General features: G+C 48.3%; 1 protein-coding gene across 3 annotated transcripts in view; it reads left to right on the forward strand.

Moving 5' to 3' along the window:
• MAD1L1 (mitotic arrest deficient 1 like 1) overlaps positions 1-17,489 on the forward strand; it is a 389,702-nt gene that overhangs the window by 166,437 nt on the left and 205,776 nt on the right. For all 3 annotated transcript variants that reach the window (XM_058157103.1, XM_058157104.1, XM_058157105.1), the window contains exon 13: positions 1,083-1,139. In XM_058157103.1, coding sequence (XP_058013086.1) covers positions 1,083-1,139 — 57 coding nt within the window. The remainder of the gene's footprint in view (positions 1-1,082; positions 1,140-17,489) is intronic.

The following is a 17,489-nucleotide window of genomic DNA, read 5'->3' on the forward strand; positions in this document are numbered from 1 at the left end:
CTCGAGCAGAGACTGGAGAGCTGCCAAGGTCTTCTCAGAGAAACATCCGGAGCAGAGAATGGGACGAGCGCAGCTCCAATGTTGTTTTCTGGCAAACTGAGACACCGATGCCGGTCTCCTTTTAAGCCTTATGGGAGGGGCCAATTATCTCTTGGCCCTACCCCCAAGGTGACCTCTCTGCTTGAGCTGCTCCTGCCTCTTGGCAGCTCTTCTCACTCGGGCATTAGGGACAGGCTCTCCTAGTTCCTCCTCCTCCTCACTTCTCTCGGCCTCTGGAGGCTCTGGAGTCCGCACCCCATTTCTCGATGGCCCTGGCCTCGCCTCCGCCTCATCACTGTCCGATTCCGCCACCAGCACCGTAGGCTACTGACGGAGGTCCTTGGTGCTCTCTGAGCTTGCTTGATTTCTAGCAGACGTTTCATGACCCAACTAGGTAACATCATCAATGCTAGAAGGGAGTGGGGTTTGCAGGAGGAGGAGAAGGAGGAGACTGAGAAGGTCTGAGAAGGAGGGCTGAGGGGTCCTTGGTGCTCTCGGAGCTTGCTTGATTTCTTGCAGATGTTTCATGACCCAACTAGGTAACATCATCAGTGCTAGAAGGGAGATGGTTGGAGGAGAGGAGGAGGAGCTGTGGGATCCTTAGTGCTCTCTGAGCTTGGTTTCATGGCACAACTGGGTAACATCATCATTGCTAGAAGGGAGGAGTTTTTGAAGGGAGGAGGAGGAGAAGGACGGTGGGGTCTGAGCTTGGTCGTTTCCTTGCAGATGTTTCATGACCCAACTAGGTAACTTCATCAGTGCTAGTGGTTAGATTGAAAAAAATCATCTTTCTTATGACTGCATGAAGATTAAACTCATTCCTTATTAGACATGTACGAAATCATGGAGTTGTGGGCCTCCTGGCCCGACGTCCGAAGGCTTTTGCCTTGACAAGAAACGAATTCTACTGTTGTTTGGGACATATTGAAACACTTCCACTGTTTCACTCCTTAGTTCGTCCTGCAGCATTCATTCTCTCTTTTAAACCCTGAAGTTATTTGTCCTTTTCTTCAATCTTGGTCTTCCTCTCATTTTCTTGAAAGGGCCAGTTGTCCCAGGCTTTGGAAGAAGCAGGAAATCAGAAGAAAAGAGCAGACATGGTAAGTTTATGTCTTTTATAATGTTTAATTTAAAAAAAAAGCTTTCAAATTTATTCATTTGATTTATAGCCCAGTTTTATTTTATACAGGGCAGAACTATATATCTATATCTATCAATCAATCTATCTATCTGTCTGTCTGTCTGTCTGTCTGTCTGTCTGTCTGTCTGTCTGTCTATCTATCTATCTATCTATCTATCTATCTATCTATCTATCTATATATCAGGTGTCTTCAACCCACGGCAGTGGCTTGTTCGAAACTGAGCCATGGCAGAAATAGGCAAGAATGCGTGCGTGAAGCTCCATGTGTTTGTGTGTGTGTGAATGTATGTATGTATCAGAGGTGGGTTTCAGCAGGTTCTGACCAGTTCTGGAGAACCGGTAGCGGAAATTTTGAGTCGTTCGGAGACTCAAATAGTAAAAATTCTGACTGGCCCCACCCCCATCTATTCTCTGCCTCCCGAGTCCCAGCTGATAGGGAGGAAATGGGGATTTTGCAGTATCCTTCCCCTGGAGTGGGGAGGGAATGGGGATTTTGCAGTATCCTTCCCCTGGAGTAGGGTGGGAATGGGGATTTTGCAGTATGCTTCCCCTGGAGTGGGGATGGAATGGGGATTTTGCAGTATGCTTCCCCTGGAGTTGGGTGGGAATGGGGATTTTGCAGTATCCTTCCCCTGGAGTGGGGTGGGAATGGGGATTTTATAGTATCCTTCCCCTGCCACGCCCACCAAGCCACGCCCACAGAACCGGTAGTAAAAAACTTTGAAACCCACCACTGGTATGTATCTATGTATATATCAGGACTGTTGCAACATCCCCATGGTCATGCGATAAAAAAAAAAAAATCAGATGCTTGGCAACTGACTCGTGCTTATGACGGTTACAGTGTCCCCGGGGTCATATGATCCCCTTTTGTGACCTTCTGACAAGCAAAGTCAGTGGGGGAAACCAGATTCACTTAACGACCGTGTTCCTAACTTAACAACTGCAGTGATTCAACTAACAAATGTGGCAAGAAGAGTAGTAGAATTGGACAAAACTCACTTAAACGTCTGGCTCAACATAAATTTTGGGCTCCTTTTATGGTCATAAGTCGAGGACTACCAATACACTCCCAATGCACACACACACACAAACACACTTTTTTCCCTGCAACATCAGCAACTTGTGAGATGCTTGAGATGGATCGAGAGAGAAGAGCTGGCCCGAGGTCACCCAGTTGACCCTCCCGCCTAAGGGAAGAACGACTAGAACTCGTGGCCTCCTTCGTTTGTCACTCAGAATTTTAATTACTGGGCCAAACTACTTCTTAATAAGGAATACCGATTTTATAATTTGTGCATTGACATGATAGCAAGCAGTTCACGGCACGTGGGTTCCAACTTTGAGGCTCTGGGATTAAACCCTGACGAACCAGGAGAAGCAAAAAGCCGTAGACTGAACATATTCCAAAAAAATACGCTGGGAATCCCCATTTTCTACACATGCAAAAAACAAACAAACAAACACACCTTTATAATCTATTGTCGGCTCTTTTCTGGAGGCAGTTGCATATTTACCAGCCTGCATGGGGCTGTGGGCATGAGAAGGCAGAATTTTCAGCAAATGGAAAATGTTTTAATTCCCCTCCTGTAATTCCTTTCGGTTTGTTTTACACTCTTCAATGACTCATTTTCCTCTGCTGGGGAGATCCAGGCTGTGGGCGGCTGGGTTCAATAAGCAATGCGATCCTTTTTCTTTTTTTTTTTCTTTTCTTTTCTTTTCTCTTCTTTTCTCTTTTTTCATTTCTCTTCTCTTTTCTTTTCTTTTCCTTTCCTTTCCTTTCCTTTCCTTTCCTTTCCTTTCCTTTCCTTTCCTCGCCTCGCCTCGCCTCGCCCCGCCCCTCCCCTCCCCTTCCCTTCCCTTCCCTTCCCTTTCCTTTCCTTTCCTTTCTTTCTCTCTCTCTCTCTCTTTCTTCCGCAGCTCTCCTTTGGTCATAACTTTCTGTTCAAATTTGGGGGAGTCCGGCTGGCTCGCCCGAGGAACAGATTACAAGCCTTCGCAATCGGTACGGTTTAGCTAAAGCAAAAATTAAGCGGCCCCGAATAAATAAGGATTAAAAAGTCCCGAGGGAAGCTGAATTTGTATTCACGGCGGCAGGAGGATGAGCAACACAAGCTGTCCCTCAAAATGTATGCAGCACTTGGTGGTGGAACACCAACCGATGAAAATGCTATCTGCCATTTGGCCATCTGCTTGGAGTCCTTGGCTTCAAGTCTCGGTAGACGTTCCTCAGCACGAGAATTAGAATCGGAGGCTAATTAAAGGGGAGGCAGTTGTGTTTGAGAACCACGTAATCTGAAAAGACAAGAGATTACAGGGCATCTGGAGAAGGGCTTCTAGGTCTATTAGAGGTTATTTCAGAATAGCTCTAAGGTAGTTCTCCATCTTTTGCCAACATACCCTGGATCATGGAGAAAGCTAAGGAGTTCCAGAAAAACATCTACTTCTGCTTCATAGACTACGCTAATGCCTTTGATTGTGTGGATCACAACAAACGGTGGCAAGTTCTTAAAGAGATGGGAGTACCAGATCATCTTATTTGTCTCTTGAGAAACTTATATGTGGGTCAAGAAGCAACAGTGAGAACTGGGCAGGGAACCACTGATTGGTTCAAAATTGGGAAAGGAGTCCGGCAAGGCTGTATACTATCGCCCTGCCTATTTAATTTATATGCAGAGCACATCATGAGAAAGGCGGGGCTGGATGAATCAAAAACTGGAATTAAGATTGCCGGGAGAAATATCAACAACCTCAGATATGCAGATGATACCACTTTAATGGCAGAAAGTGAAGAGGAACTAAAGAGCCTCTTGAGGCGGGTGAAGGAGGAGAGTGCAAAAGTTGGCTTGAAGCTCAACATTAAGAAAACTAAGATCATGGCATCTGGCCCTCTCAATTCCTGGCAAATAGATGGGGAAGAAATGGAGGTAGTGACAGATTTTATCTTCCTGGGCTCCAAGATCACCGCAGATGGGAGCTGCAGCCAAGAAATTAAAAGGCGCTTGCTCCTGCGAAGGAAAGCTATGGCAAATCTAGACAGCGTACTAAAAAGCAGAGACATCACCCTGCCAACAAAAGTGCGTATAGTCAAGGCTCTGGTTTTCCCAGTTGCAATGCATGGCTGTGAAAGTTGGACCATAAGGAAGGCTGAGCACCAAAGAATCGAGGCCTTTGAACTCTGGTGCTGGAGAAGACTCCTGCGAGTCCCTTGGACTCCAAGGCCATCCAACTGGTCAGTCCTAGAGGAGATCAACCCTGACTGCTCTTTAGAAGGCCAGATCCTGAAGAGGAAACTCAAATACTTTGGGCACCTAATGAGAAGGAAGGACTCCCTGGAGAAGAGCCTAATGCTGGGAAAGATTGAGGGCAAAAGAAGAACGGGACGACAGAGAATGAGGTGGCTGGATGGAGTCACTGAAGCAGTCAGCGTGAGATTAAATGGACTCCAGAGGATGGTAGAGGACAGGAAGGCCTGGAGGAACGTTGTCCATGGGTTCACAATGGGTCGAACACAACTTCGCAACTAACAACAACAACAGTTCTCCATCTACTCTTTGATGATGGGCTTGATATAACCTCTTCTGATCTGCTTCAGGCACCTGGCAGTTTTGTTTACCAGACTGTGAGAGTTCTTGATGGTAAGACATTCAGCCAAGTTTCATTCTGGAGTTACCTTGGTTCAAGAAAGTTCTCCTTGCGCTTACATTTCTATTTGACATTTGCCCATGATCATTCAGGAGGGTCAAAGTGGATAACAAGCAAGGAATGATGGATCATCAACAGCCAGTCAAGATCCACCAGGCCCTGATCATCTGTTCCATCTCTCTGGAGGTCTGTGGAGGATCTCCGTCATCCAGGTCATGGTTGTCCCGCAGATGCTTTTTCAGGAGGTAACTGGACTTTCTGGTTTTTCTTTGAAGATGTTTCACTTCTCATCCAAGAAGCGTCTCCAGTTCTTTTCCAGAGCTGAAGAAGCTTCTTGGATGAGAAGTGAAATGCTCCCAGTCCGAACCGAGAAGCATTTCACCCTTGACCAATACCCATATTTGCAGCGTTGTGAGAGTTACAAAAATGAAATTCACGTTGACCATGTCAACATTGTCGTCTGATCGCGCCAAAGACACAACCGTTGTCTTTTGAAACATCATCAGGCAGGTCCTATTTCCAAGTAAAACCTCGTCTGCAGGAGAAGCTGCTCGTAAAACATATAATCTGAGAAGCACTTGTCAATTTTGACCCGGGATTTTACTTGAAATTCTGAGCTCATAAGATTGCTGGTTGTCCTATTCTCAGAGCTCCTTGGGCAGCTCGGTTTGAGGTCCTCCTTTTCTTTCTTTCTTTTTTTTTTCTTCTCTCACCGTGTAGTACATAATTTCAGGAATAAGTGATCTGCCAGATGGACTCCTCTGGGTTGTAACTATTTCTTCTATTATTGGTCTTTTTTTGCAAAAGGGAACTGCCAACTATGTCAAGCTGTGCAGAGGGCCTTCGCTCTTGAAGCCGAAATGGCTTTTAGGTCTGTGACTGAAATAGATTTCAATTGAAATATGGAGATGGCTGCAATGAAGCCATTTGACGATTCCGGTGGCTGGAAGGCTACATTGCTGTCTGTCTGTCCATCCATCTGCCTGCCTACATACCCACCCACCCACCTACCTACTGGAATTATTATTATTATTATTATTATTATTATTATTATTATTATTATTATTATTATTATTATTATTATTATTATTATTATTATTATACATTTCCTTCCTTCCTTCCTCCATCCCTTCTTTCCCTCTTTCCTTCCCTTAGCTCTGCCTCATTTTCTCCCTCCCTCCCTTCCTTCCTCCCTCCTTCCCTCCTTTCCTTTCTCCTTTCTTTCCTTTCCTTAGCCCTGCCTCCTTCTCTTTTTTCCTTCCTTCTGTCCTCCCTCCCTCTCTCCTTTCTTCCTTCCTTCCTTCCTTTCCTCCCTCCTTCCCTCCTTCCTTCCCTCCCTCCCTCCCTCCTTCCTTCCTTCCTTCCTTCCTTCCCTCCTTCCTTCCTCCCTCCTCCCTCCTTCCTTCCTTCCTTCCTTCCTCCTCCTCCCTCCCTCCTTCCTTCCTTCCTCCTCCCTCCCTCCCTCCTCCTTCCTTCCTTCCTTCCCTCCTTCCCTCCCTCCCTCCTTCCTTCCCTCCCTCCCTCCCTCCCTCCCTCCCTTCCTGTTGAGCAGTGTTGTTGAGAAGTTCATGAGAAATCAGTTGCAGAGGACAGTAGACAAAGTGGATTAACTAACACACACTCGCACACCACACCCCCACACCCCCCGTTGTGTCCTGGGACGTAGACCTGGGACCGAGAAGGAATGGGCAGCTCTTGTGGAATCTGAAAACACTTCCAAACCTTCCCCATTAGCTTCTCTAATGCCTTCCCACCTGCTCTACCTCGCGTCAAACAACAGGCTTCATTGCAAATGTTAACATAAACTCCTTCTGCCCAATTAATGGGAGTTGACTTATTAATTGCTGTTAAAGGCTATGAGTTGATTGCTCTGATTACAGAACGCGACAGCATTCACCGTCTCCCTCTTAGAGACGCTTAGCAAATGAACTGCGGGTGCTTCTATTTAGGTCTACAGGGGGGGGGGAGTCTCCTGTAGCACCCTTATCCCTACGCTCCTGTGAAATACTGAATGGGTGAGTCACCGGTGCCAGGTGAGAAAGTTGGGGGGGAGGATCCAGGTGGTGTGTTTACCAAATGCCAGGCCATTCACTCGGATCACCCAAAACCTCTGCCTCAAAAGAGCAGCAGACCCACCGAGCCCCGTACTCGTCTCTTTCAACACACGATTCAATTACTCGCTCAGCAAAAGCCAGTTTACCGCTGGAAAGGAAAAGGAGAAACGAAAAGGAGAGGAAATTTCAGATCGCTTCAGCTAATTGCAATTGACAAGACAAAGGCAGTTTGACTCTCCAGTATTAATTAGCAAACCCATGCTAATTAGCTTGTATAAGCACAATTTATGCATCTTTTCTCTCAACGCAATTAATTCTGCAACCGGGCGACAGTCTTTGGGATGTGCCACCCGTATCATTAACACGCTTCACCCTAATTAAGCATGGGCAACGGCGGCTAGAGAGGAAAGGCGCTTGTGATTATAGCCATTCAGGAGATCCTTTGGAGAGTCTGGATCCCGTTGTGAACTTGAGCTGGGGTTTCCTTTTCGAGTTTGCGAGAAGTTAACCTCTCCCGGCCTGCCGAACAGAGGTGTGGCAAATCTATTTTCTCTAGAACTGCTCCCGGGTTGTTTGTTTTTTTTTTAAAAAAAAATTATTTCCTGAATTCCAAAGGAGAGGCATTTCACTTCTTGCAGGGAGAACGTTCCTGAGAAGTATTAAAATATAAAGCAGTTGCCAAAACAAAGCAATAAAAGATGATGAGGGGACTTGGAGGCCAAAAACATCAGAAGAACAGTTGCAGGAATTGGGTATGTCCTGCCTTCGGGTGCTTGGAAGTTGATCCCTCTCTTCTTTGTGGCAGCCCCTCAAATATTGGCAGACTGCTATCCTGTCACCTCTGGTCCTTTTCATTCAACCAGACATCTATTTCTTCATATATTTTAGCCTCCAGTCTCCTCATGGTTCACCCACGTCAACGGGTCCTCCTGCAGTCTCTATTCAAGTCACTTCCTATTTACCCTTAACCCTGTAAAAATCAGCTTTCAAGGGGGTTTCATTATTCGTTATTAGTTCAACTTTTTCCAAGTTTACAATAGACCGTCTGCTAACTCTTTATGACAGGCTCCCTTGCTTTAAAGCAAAGCATCTTTTTACTCCTAGGAGGAGTTTTTGACTGGAGATTTTGTCATGGAGCGGAAAGACATAACTATTTTCCACACACACACACACACAAAAAGCCTGCAGCTAGCTATCCTGTCAGTGACCCCAATGGATATAGTGGAGAGGAGAGGACTGGAATGGAATGGAATGGAATGGAATAGAATATAGAATATAGAATATAGAGAATAGAATAGAATAGAATATAGAATTTATAATATATAGAATAGAATAGAAAAGAGTAGAGAGAATAAAATAATAGAATAGAATATAGAATAGAATAGAATATAGAATATAGAGAATAGAATAGAATAGAATATAGAATTTATAATATTTATTTATTTATTTATTTATTTATTCAAATTTATATACCACCCTATCTCCCGAAGGACTCAGGGCGGTGTACAGGCATTTAAAAGACATATAAATACAATATAAAACAATTAAAAAACTGATTCTAACAAGCCCGTAAATTTAGAATTAAAATATCAAATAAAACCCAATTTAAAACCAATAATTTAAAATCTAGCTCAGCCCTGCACAATTAAATAAATACGTTTTAAGCCCGCGGCGGAAGGTCCGGAGGTCGGAAAGCTGACGAAGTCCGGGGGGTAGTTCATTCCAGAGGGTGGGGGCCCCCACAGAGAAGGCCCTTCCCCTGGGCGTCGCCAGACGACATTGCCGCGCCGACGGCACCCTGAGGAGACCCTCTCTGTGAGGCACGGGTCGGTGAGAGATATTCGGTAGCAGTAGGCGGTCCCGTAAGTAGCCCGGCCCAATGCCATGGAGCGCTTTAAAGGTGGTTACCAAAACCTTGAAGCGCACCCGGAAAGCCACAGGTAGCCAGTGCAGCCTGCGCAGGATGGGTGTTATACGGGAGCCACGAGGGGCTCCATCTATCACCCGCGCAGCCGCATTCTGGACTAACTGTAGCCTCCGGATGCCCTTCAAGGGGAGCCCCATGTAGAGAGCATTGCAGTAATCCAGGCGAGACGTCACGAGTGCGTGAGTGACCGTGCATAGGCATCCCGTCCAGAAAGGCGCAACTGGCGTACCGGGCGATCCTGGTAGACCGCCCCCCTGGAGACGGCCGCCAAATGGTCTCCTAGAGACAGCCGTTCATCCAGGAGGACGCCTAAGTTGCGGACCCTTCCCATCGGGGCCAATGACTCGCCACCGATGGTCAGCCGCGGATTTAGCTGACTGTATCGGGATGCCGGCATCCACAGCCACTCTGTCTTGGAGGATTGAGCTTGAGCCTATTTCTCCCCATCCAGACCCGTCGGCCTCCAGGCACCGGGACAGCACTTGATAACCGTTGGGGTGGTCCGGTGAAAAGTACAGCTGGGTGTCATCCGCATACAGCTGGTACTTCACACCGAAACCACTGATGATCTCACCCAGCGGCTTCATGTAGATAAAGAACAGAAGGCGAGAGGATCGACCCCGCGGCACCCCACAAGTGAGGCGCCCGGGCCGACCTCTGCCCCCGTCAACATCGACTGCGATCGTCGGAGAGATAGGAGGAGAACCACCGATAAACGGTGCCTCCCACTCCCAATCCCTCCAACCGGCGCAGCAGGATACCATGGTCGATGGTATCGAAAGCCGCTGAGAGGTCTAATAGGACCAGGGCAGAGGAGCAACCCCTGTCCCTGGCCCTCCAGAGATCATCCACCAACGCGACCAAAGCCGTCTCCGTGCTGTAACCGGGCCGAAAACCGGACTGGAACGGGTCTAGATAGACAGTTTCATCCAGGTGCAAGGGAAATTGATATGCCACCATACTCTCTACAACCTTCGCCGCGAAGCGAAGGTTGGAGACCGGACGATAATTACCTAAAACAGCCGGGTCCAAGGACGGCTTTGTTAAGGAGGGGCCTCACCACCGCCTCTTTCAAGGCGGCCGGGAAGACACCCTCCACCAAAGAAGCAGTCGTAATCGCCTGGAGCCAGCCTCGTGTCACCTCTCGAGTGGCCAGCACCAGCCAAGAGGGGCACGGGTCCAGTAAACACGTGGTGGCATTCAACCTACCCAACAAAGAATAGAATAGAATAGAATAAAGAATAGAATAGAATAGAAAAGAGTAGAGAGAATAAAATAATAGATTAGAGAAGAGAAGAGAATAGGGATAGGATAGGATAGGATAGGATAGGATAGGAAGTTTGGAAGGGACCTTGGAGGTCTTCTAGTCCAACTCCCTACTTCAGTCAGGGAAACCCTACACCATCATTGATAACAAATAGTTGGTACCAAAACCTTGAAGCGCACCCGAAAGCCACAGGTAGCCAGTGCAGCCTGCGCAGGATGGTGTTATACGGGAGCCACGAGGGCTCCATCTATCACCCGCGCAGCCGCATTCTGGACTAACTGTAGCCTCGGATGCCCTTCAAGGGGAGCCCCATGTAGAGAGCATTGCAGTAATCCAGGCGAGACGTCACGAGTGCGTGAGTGACCGTGCATAGGGCATCCCGTCCAGAAAGGGGCGAACTGGCGCACCAGGCGAACCTGGTAGAACGCTTCCTGGAGACGGCCGTCAAATGGTCTTCTAGAGACAGCCGCTCATCCAGGAGGACGCTTGTTGCGGACCCTTTCCATCGGGGCCAATGACTCGCCACCGATGGTCAGCCGGATTTAGCTGACTGTATCGGGATGCCGCATCCACAGCCACTCTGTCTTGGAGGGATTGAGCTTGAGCCTATTTCTCCCCATCCAGACCCGACGGCCTCCAGGCACCGGGACAGCACTTGATAACCGTTGGGGTGGTCCGTGTAGAAAAGTACAGCTGGGTGTCATCCGCATACAGCTGGTACTTCACACCGAAACCACTGATGATCTCACCCAGCGGCTTCATGTAGATAAAGAACAGAAGGCGAGAGGATCGACCCCGCGGCACCCCACAAGTGAGGCGCCCGGGCCGACCTCTGCCCCCGTCAACATCGACTGCGACCGTCGGAGAGATAGGAGGAGAACCACCGATAAACGGTGCCTCCCACTCCCAATCCTCCAACCGCGCAGCAGGATACCATGGTCGATGGTATCGAAAGCCGCTGAGAGGTCTAATAGGACCAGGGCAGAGGAGCAACCCTGTCCCTGGCCCTCCAGAGATCATCCACCAACGCGACCAAAGCCGTCTCCGTGCTGTAACCGGGCCGAAAACCGACTGGAACGGGTCTAGATAGACAGTTTCATCCAGGTGCAAGGGAAATTGATATGCCACCATATTTCTACAACCTTCGCCGTGAAGCGAAGGTTGGAGACCGGACGATAATTACCTAAAACAGCCGGGTCCAAGGACGGCTTCTTAAGGAGGGGCCTCACCACCGCCTCTTTCAAGGCGGCTGGGAAGACACCCTCCACCAAAGAAGCGGTCGTAATCGCCTGGAGCCAGCCTCGTGTCACCTCTCGAGTGGCCAGCACCAGCCAAGAGGGGCACGGGTCCAGTAAACACGTGGTGGCATTCAACCTACCCAACAAAGAATAGAATAGAATAGAATAAAGAATAGAATAGAATAGAAAAGAGTAGAGAGAATAAAATAATAGATTAGAGAAGAGAAGAGAATAGGGATAGGATAGGATAGGATAGGATAGGATAGGAAGTTTGGAAGGGACCTTGGAGGTCTTCTAGTCCAACTCCCTACTTCAGTCAGGGAAACCCTACACCATCATTGATAACAAATAGTTGGTACCAAAATGGCTCACATCAAACTGTTGGGCTTAGAGAGAAAAACTTAGAGAGGGAAAAAAAACCCTCTTCCAAGGTTATTAGTTACAAGTGTTTAATATTTATGCACATTTCCGCCTAGGAGATTCCCTCATTTTCATTATTACTCGAGTAGCCCAGGGTGCGATCCTTCCTCGTAAAGGATGGGGCTAATTTGCATTTTTCCCAAGAAAAAAAAATAAAAGCCGAACCATCCACGTTTTGGGGAAGAGCAAAAATGCCGGTTGTGATTCCAATGGGCGGACGAGCTGGGCTAGGCCTTCCGCTAGCCAAAATACGGCTTCGGTTCTTGCCAGACTGGGGGGGAAAAATAAATAAATAAACAGCAGCCACTAAATCACAGCCAAAGCTGCTCTAGCATAAATCTCCGTTCATTCGTCCTGCAAGGCAACCTTAACGTTGCTTCCAATTAATGGACGGTTTAAGGTTTAAGGTGATAGAGGGAGCCCCTCGTGGTTCCCATGTTACACCTCTCCTGCGCAGACTGCACTGGCTACCTGTGGCCTTTCGGGTGCGCTTCAAGGTCTTGGTTACCATCTTTAAAGCGCTCCATGGCATAGGGCCAGGTTATTTACGGGACCGCCTACTGCCACCGATCGCCTCCCACCGACCCGTGCGCTCTCACAGGGAGGGACTCCTTAGGGTGCCGTCTGCCAGGCAGTGCCGACTGGCGACACCCAGGGGAAGGGCTTTCTCTGTGGGGGCCCCCACCCTCTGGAACGAGCTTCCCCCAGGGCTGCGCCAACTTCCTGACCTCCGAACCTTCCGCCGCGAGCTTAAGACACATCTATTTATTTGCGCAGGGCTATCCTAGGGTTTTAGTTTTTAAATTTAGTTTTTAATGGGGTTTTATATTATTTTATTCTAGTGATATTTTTAATTCGGCCTAATTAATAAGTTTTTTAATTGTTGTTTTTACCTGTATTATTTGCATGTTTTTATCTGGCTGTGAACCGCCCTGAGTCCTTCGGGAGATAGGGCGGTATAAAAATTCAAATAAATAAATAAATAAATAAATAAATAAATAAATAAATAAATAAGTAAGTAAGTAAGTAAGTAAGTAAGTAAGTAAGTAAGAAGGAAGTAAGTAAGTAAGTAAGTAAGTAAGTAAGTAAGAAGGAAGTAAGTAAGTAAGTAAGTAAGAAGTAAGTAAGTAAGTAAGTAAGAAGTAAGTAAGTAAGTAAGAAGTAAGTAAGTAAGTAAGAAGTAAGTAAGTAAGAAGTAAGTAAGTAAGTAAGTAAGTAAAAGTAAGAAGTAAGTAAGTAAGAAGTAAGTAAGTAAGTAAGAAGTAAGTAAGAGGAAGCCCCGCATTAAAAATAATTTACAATTGCTTCCCTATCCTAGTACAGGCGGTGCTTACGACCCCAATGGAGCCCAACATGTATGTCGCTAAGTGTGACATTGGCAAAAGTGAGTTTTGCCCCGCTTTACGTCCTTTCTCGCCACCGTCGTTAAGTAAACGGTCATAAATGCGAGTCAGCTGCCAAGCATCCGGATGGAAATCGCGCGACGTGAGGCTGCCAAGGTTGTATAAGTGGGGGGAAAAAAACCCGTCATGAGTCACTTTTTTTCAGTGCTGTTGTAACTTCAAACGGTCACTAAGCGAACGGTTATAAGTCCAGAACTCCCTCTACGTCCAGCAAAGCAGCACAAATTTTGCAGGGGGAAACAAACAAACAAACCCAAATTAGATTTTGTTTTGCAATGTTGGAGGAAGATTTAGAGCCACACAGCAACACTCCCGCGCCGGTGAGAAGAGAATTGTTAAATATTTATCGCATCCGAGAACTCAGCGTTAATATATATATATATATACACACATATCTTGTGTGAGTTAGAGAGTTGGGCCGAGGTAGCGCAGTTGCTGACTTCAGCTGATCTCAGCCCTAGTGTGGATTTTTAGTGAGGTTCCCCCCCCCACCCTCCTTCCTTCCTAGTGCAATTTTTCAAGTTAATACCAAATGTCACTCTATTTCGTTTCCAAATATAATCTCTAGAAGAAGACATTCCCTCCTCTTTATTTTCAATCTCTTCGGAAGTTAATGGATGAATCTATAATTCCTTTCTCCCACTTGGGCCCCTAAATTAAGAGCCGTAATTATGAGAGAGGCCGCTCGATGGAAAGGAATAGATTAACAGAGTTTGGAACGGGCCTTGTAGGTCATCTAGTCCAACACACACACACACACACACACACACACACACACACACACACACACACACGCCCAAGCAGGAGACTCTACACAAAACCAGATGATTAAGGGACTGGAGGCTGAAACTTGTGAAGAACGGTTGCAGGAACTGGGTATGTCTAGTTTAATGAAAAGAAGGACTAGGGGAGACATGATAGCAGTCTTCCAATATCTCAGGGGCTGCCACAAAGAAGAGGGAGTCAAGCTATTCTCCAAAGCACCTGAGGGTAGGACAAGAAGCAATGGGTGGAAACTAATCAAGGAAAGAAGCAACTTAGAACTAAGGAGAAATTTCCTGACAGTGAGAACAATTAATAAGTGGAACGACTTGCCTGCAGAAGTTGTGAATGCTCCACCACTGCAAGTTTTTAAGAAGAGATTGGATAACCATTTGTCTGAAGTGGAGTAGGGTTTCCTGCCTGAGCAGCGGGTTGGGCTAGAAGACCTCCAAGGTCCCTTCCAACTCTGTTATTCTATTTGATTCTATTTCTGACAAATGGCAGTCCAATCTCTTCTTCAAAGCCTCCAGGGATGAGCCCATGTGTTGAATAGAGTCCGAAGGGGAGATGAATAGTCCCCCTGATGGCAGCTGCTGCCCCCTTCCTCCTCCTCGTTCCTTTTGCTCTCCCCAAAAACACACACACACACCCCGCGCTCCCCCCACTTTTGGCACACGATGGCCCATGGTAGGCCCGTTTTTCGCTCTCCCCAGGGTCCAGAGGCTTTCTAGGAGCCTGGGGAGGGCAAAAACTGCCTTCTCTCCCCCCCCTCCCAAGCCCTCCAGAGGCCGGAAACAGCCTGTTTCCCAACTTCCGGTGGACCCGGAAGGCTCAAAAATCAGCTGGGCAGCGCGCGCATGTATGCTGGAGCTGAGCTACGGCAACGCTTCCGTGCCCACCGATATGGCTCTGCGTGCCACAGGTTCGCCATCACGGTTGTAGGCATGTTGTGTCTCGCCCGCTCCCCCTGCCGCAGCCGGGCCCCTCTTATCTCCTGCCGGACGCTGATAGTTCGGAAGAATGTCCTGGCATGCCCCCAGCCCTGGCACCATGCCCGGACAGGCCGAGCAAGACGAAGGGCCTGACGTGCCTTCAGCCCCCAGTCCTGGCACCATGCCCAGGCAAACGGAGCAACTAAACCCCTCCCCCACAGCATGTGAGCCTGAAGAATGTGAGGCCAGTCATGAGCTAGGATTGCCAACAGCTGGAGGCTGGAGAGATCCTCGCTTCAGGAGAATTGATAGGCGGCGGCGTCAGAAGGAAGGGAGGGGCAGGCCTGGATAAGTGCTGAGTCATGGAGCCACACCCCATGGCCTATATAAAGGATCTGCTTTCTGGCATTCTCTGAGTCAGGCAAAGTCTAACTTGGATTGCTGAAGTCACATCCTGGTCTCCTGCCTGCCTTGAAAACTTTGCTAGGACTTTGGCAGAGCTGCAGAGGTACGCTTGATACGGACTTCCCCGACCTGGCCGTCAGCGGAGGAGTGGGACACGACAAGGCCATTGTTTGTTCAACAGAGGAAGGTCCTACCACATTGCCACGCGCTTGAAGGAAGGTGCGAATTGTCACTCCCTTTATCGTCACCGCAAGCAGGCGGAATAGACAACCTGGCTCTGTTGTCACGCAGTTGCTTACGCCAGCTTCGTAAACCCTCTTTGGCTTCCCTTCCTGCCATCCAGGCACAACTGCAGAGACCCAACGGCAATCCATTAGGAACCCCCACCCCCCAGGCCTCTTTCTCCAGAGGGAACGGTGGGCAATTTATCTGCTGGTGTCAAGAGGACAGGTGGCTCGGCCTTGAGTCCGCTTATCCCATGATAAATGGGCTGTTTACTGGGGCTCTTTCTTGGGAGCTGCTTGCAGACCAGCTCCGAAACTATAATAATAACAAACCGAGCTGCAACCTTCGGCTGCAAAGCAAAGGCCTGGGGCATGATAAATGGCTTTTGTGTGGGAAGAGTGGGGTGGAATTGAAAATCTCCTGCTAGGCTGCCTGCTGCCCCCCTCGGATACCCCGTCCTCTGGAATTATCTTCAGCGCCAGCTTGAACCGGGCCATCTATGATGGGTTGAGCTGAAAAAAAGGGGGGAAACGCCCTCCCCCAGAGAAAGCCAGCAATCATAAAATTGAGGACAGTATTTCTCGCTGTGATCATCTTCACCGGCCAAGTGGTATGAATTATGGGGTCTATTTTTCCCTTCCTTCCTTTCAACGATCGGAGAATGCAGGTGAGGGCAGATTTAGGAGGCAGCCAGGAGCTGAGTTTTCAATCCCCTTTAAGGTGCTCGCTGAAGAATTCCTGGACCTTCTGACAGATCGTGGACTATCAGACCATGATGCTTCCCAAGGAAGCAGATTGGAACCATAGAGTGGAAACGAATGGAGGGGCTTGGGAAGGGGCTAAACCAGGGGATCCAAGCGTGGCAAACTTTAAGACTTGTGGACTTCAACTCCCAGAATTCCCCAGCCAGCCATGCTGGGGGAACCACGTTCTGTAATTCTTCAAAGAGATTCTTTTTTTTTAAAATGTTTTTATTACACATTTTCCTTTGTAATACATCACAATTTACAATGACAGCCCGTCTCTTTCCTTCTCCTTCCCCCCTTCCCTTATCCCTTCCACTTCCCTCTCCTCCCTTTTCCTCTCCTTCTCTCCCCTCTCTCCTCTTCTCCACTTCTCTGTCTCCTTCTCCTCTCCCCTCCCTACTTCCCTCTCCTCCCTTTTCCTCTCCTTTTCTCCCCTCGCCCCTCTCCTCTTCTCCACTTCCCTCTCCTTCCCTTTCTCCTACTCCTCCCCTCCCCTCCACTTCTCTCTCTCCCCTCCCTACTTCCCTCTCCTCCCTTTCCCTCTTCCTTCTCTCCCCTCTCCTCTTCTCCACTTCCCTCTCCTTCCTTCTCTCCTTCTCCTCTCCCCTCCCTATTTCCCTTTCCTCCCTTTCCTCTTCTCTCCCTCCTCCCTTCCCTCTCTCCTCTCCTTCCTCCTCTCCTTCTCTCCTTCTCCTCCCTCCTCTTCTCCTCTCCTCCTCCTCTCCTTCCTCCTCCTCCTCCTCTCTCCTCCCTCTCCTTCCTTCTCTCCTTCTCCTCTCCCCTCCCTATTTCCCTTTCCTCTCCTTCTCTCCCCTCTCCTTTCTCCTCTTCTCCACTTCCCTCTCCTTCCCTCTCTCCTACTCCTCCCCTCCCCTCCACTTCTCTCTCTCTTTTCCCCTCTCTGCTTTCCTTTTCTTCTGTCTGTCTCCTTCCTTCTCCTCTTCCCTCGGCCTTTTTCCCCTCTCCGTCTCTCCTCTCCTCTCCTCCCCTTCCCTCTCTCCTTTCACCTACTCACTTCTCTTCCATCGTTTTCTTTCAAAGAGATTCTTAAAGAGGATTGTTCTCACACTCTAAGATAGGAGAATCATTAGGAGAGTGGGCTATCCATAGGTCAGCTAGAAGGTCTCTCTCCTAGTAGGACTGCTATCAAGAAAGGCCGATTTCTCATGGCTTGCCAGCTTCGCTGATGGAATCACATTAAAAATGGAGAAGGATGGTCCTTCAGAGGACCTGCCCCCAATCCTGGCTCCTTTTCTCCTGTTCCTGTGCTCCGTGGCGCCATACA

The sequence above is a fragment of the Ahaetulla prasina genome, chromosome 14, assembly GCF_028640845.1.
Source record: "Ahaetulla prasina isolate Xishuangbanna chromosome 14, ASM2864084v1, whole genome shotgun sequence".
NCBI classification, from domain to species: Eukaryota; Metazoa; Chordata; class Lepidosauria; order Squamata; family Colubridae; genus Ahaetulla; species Ahaetulla prasina.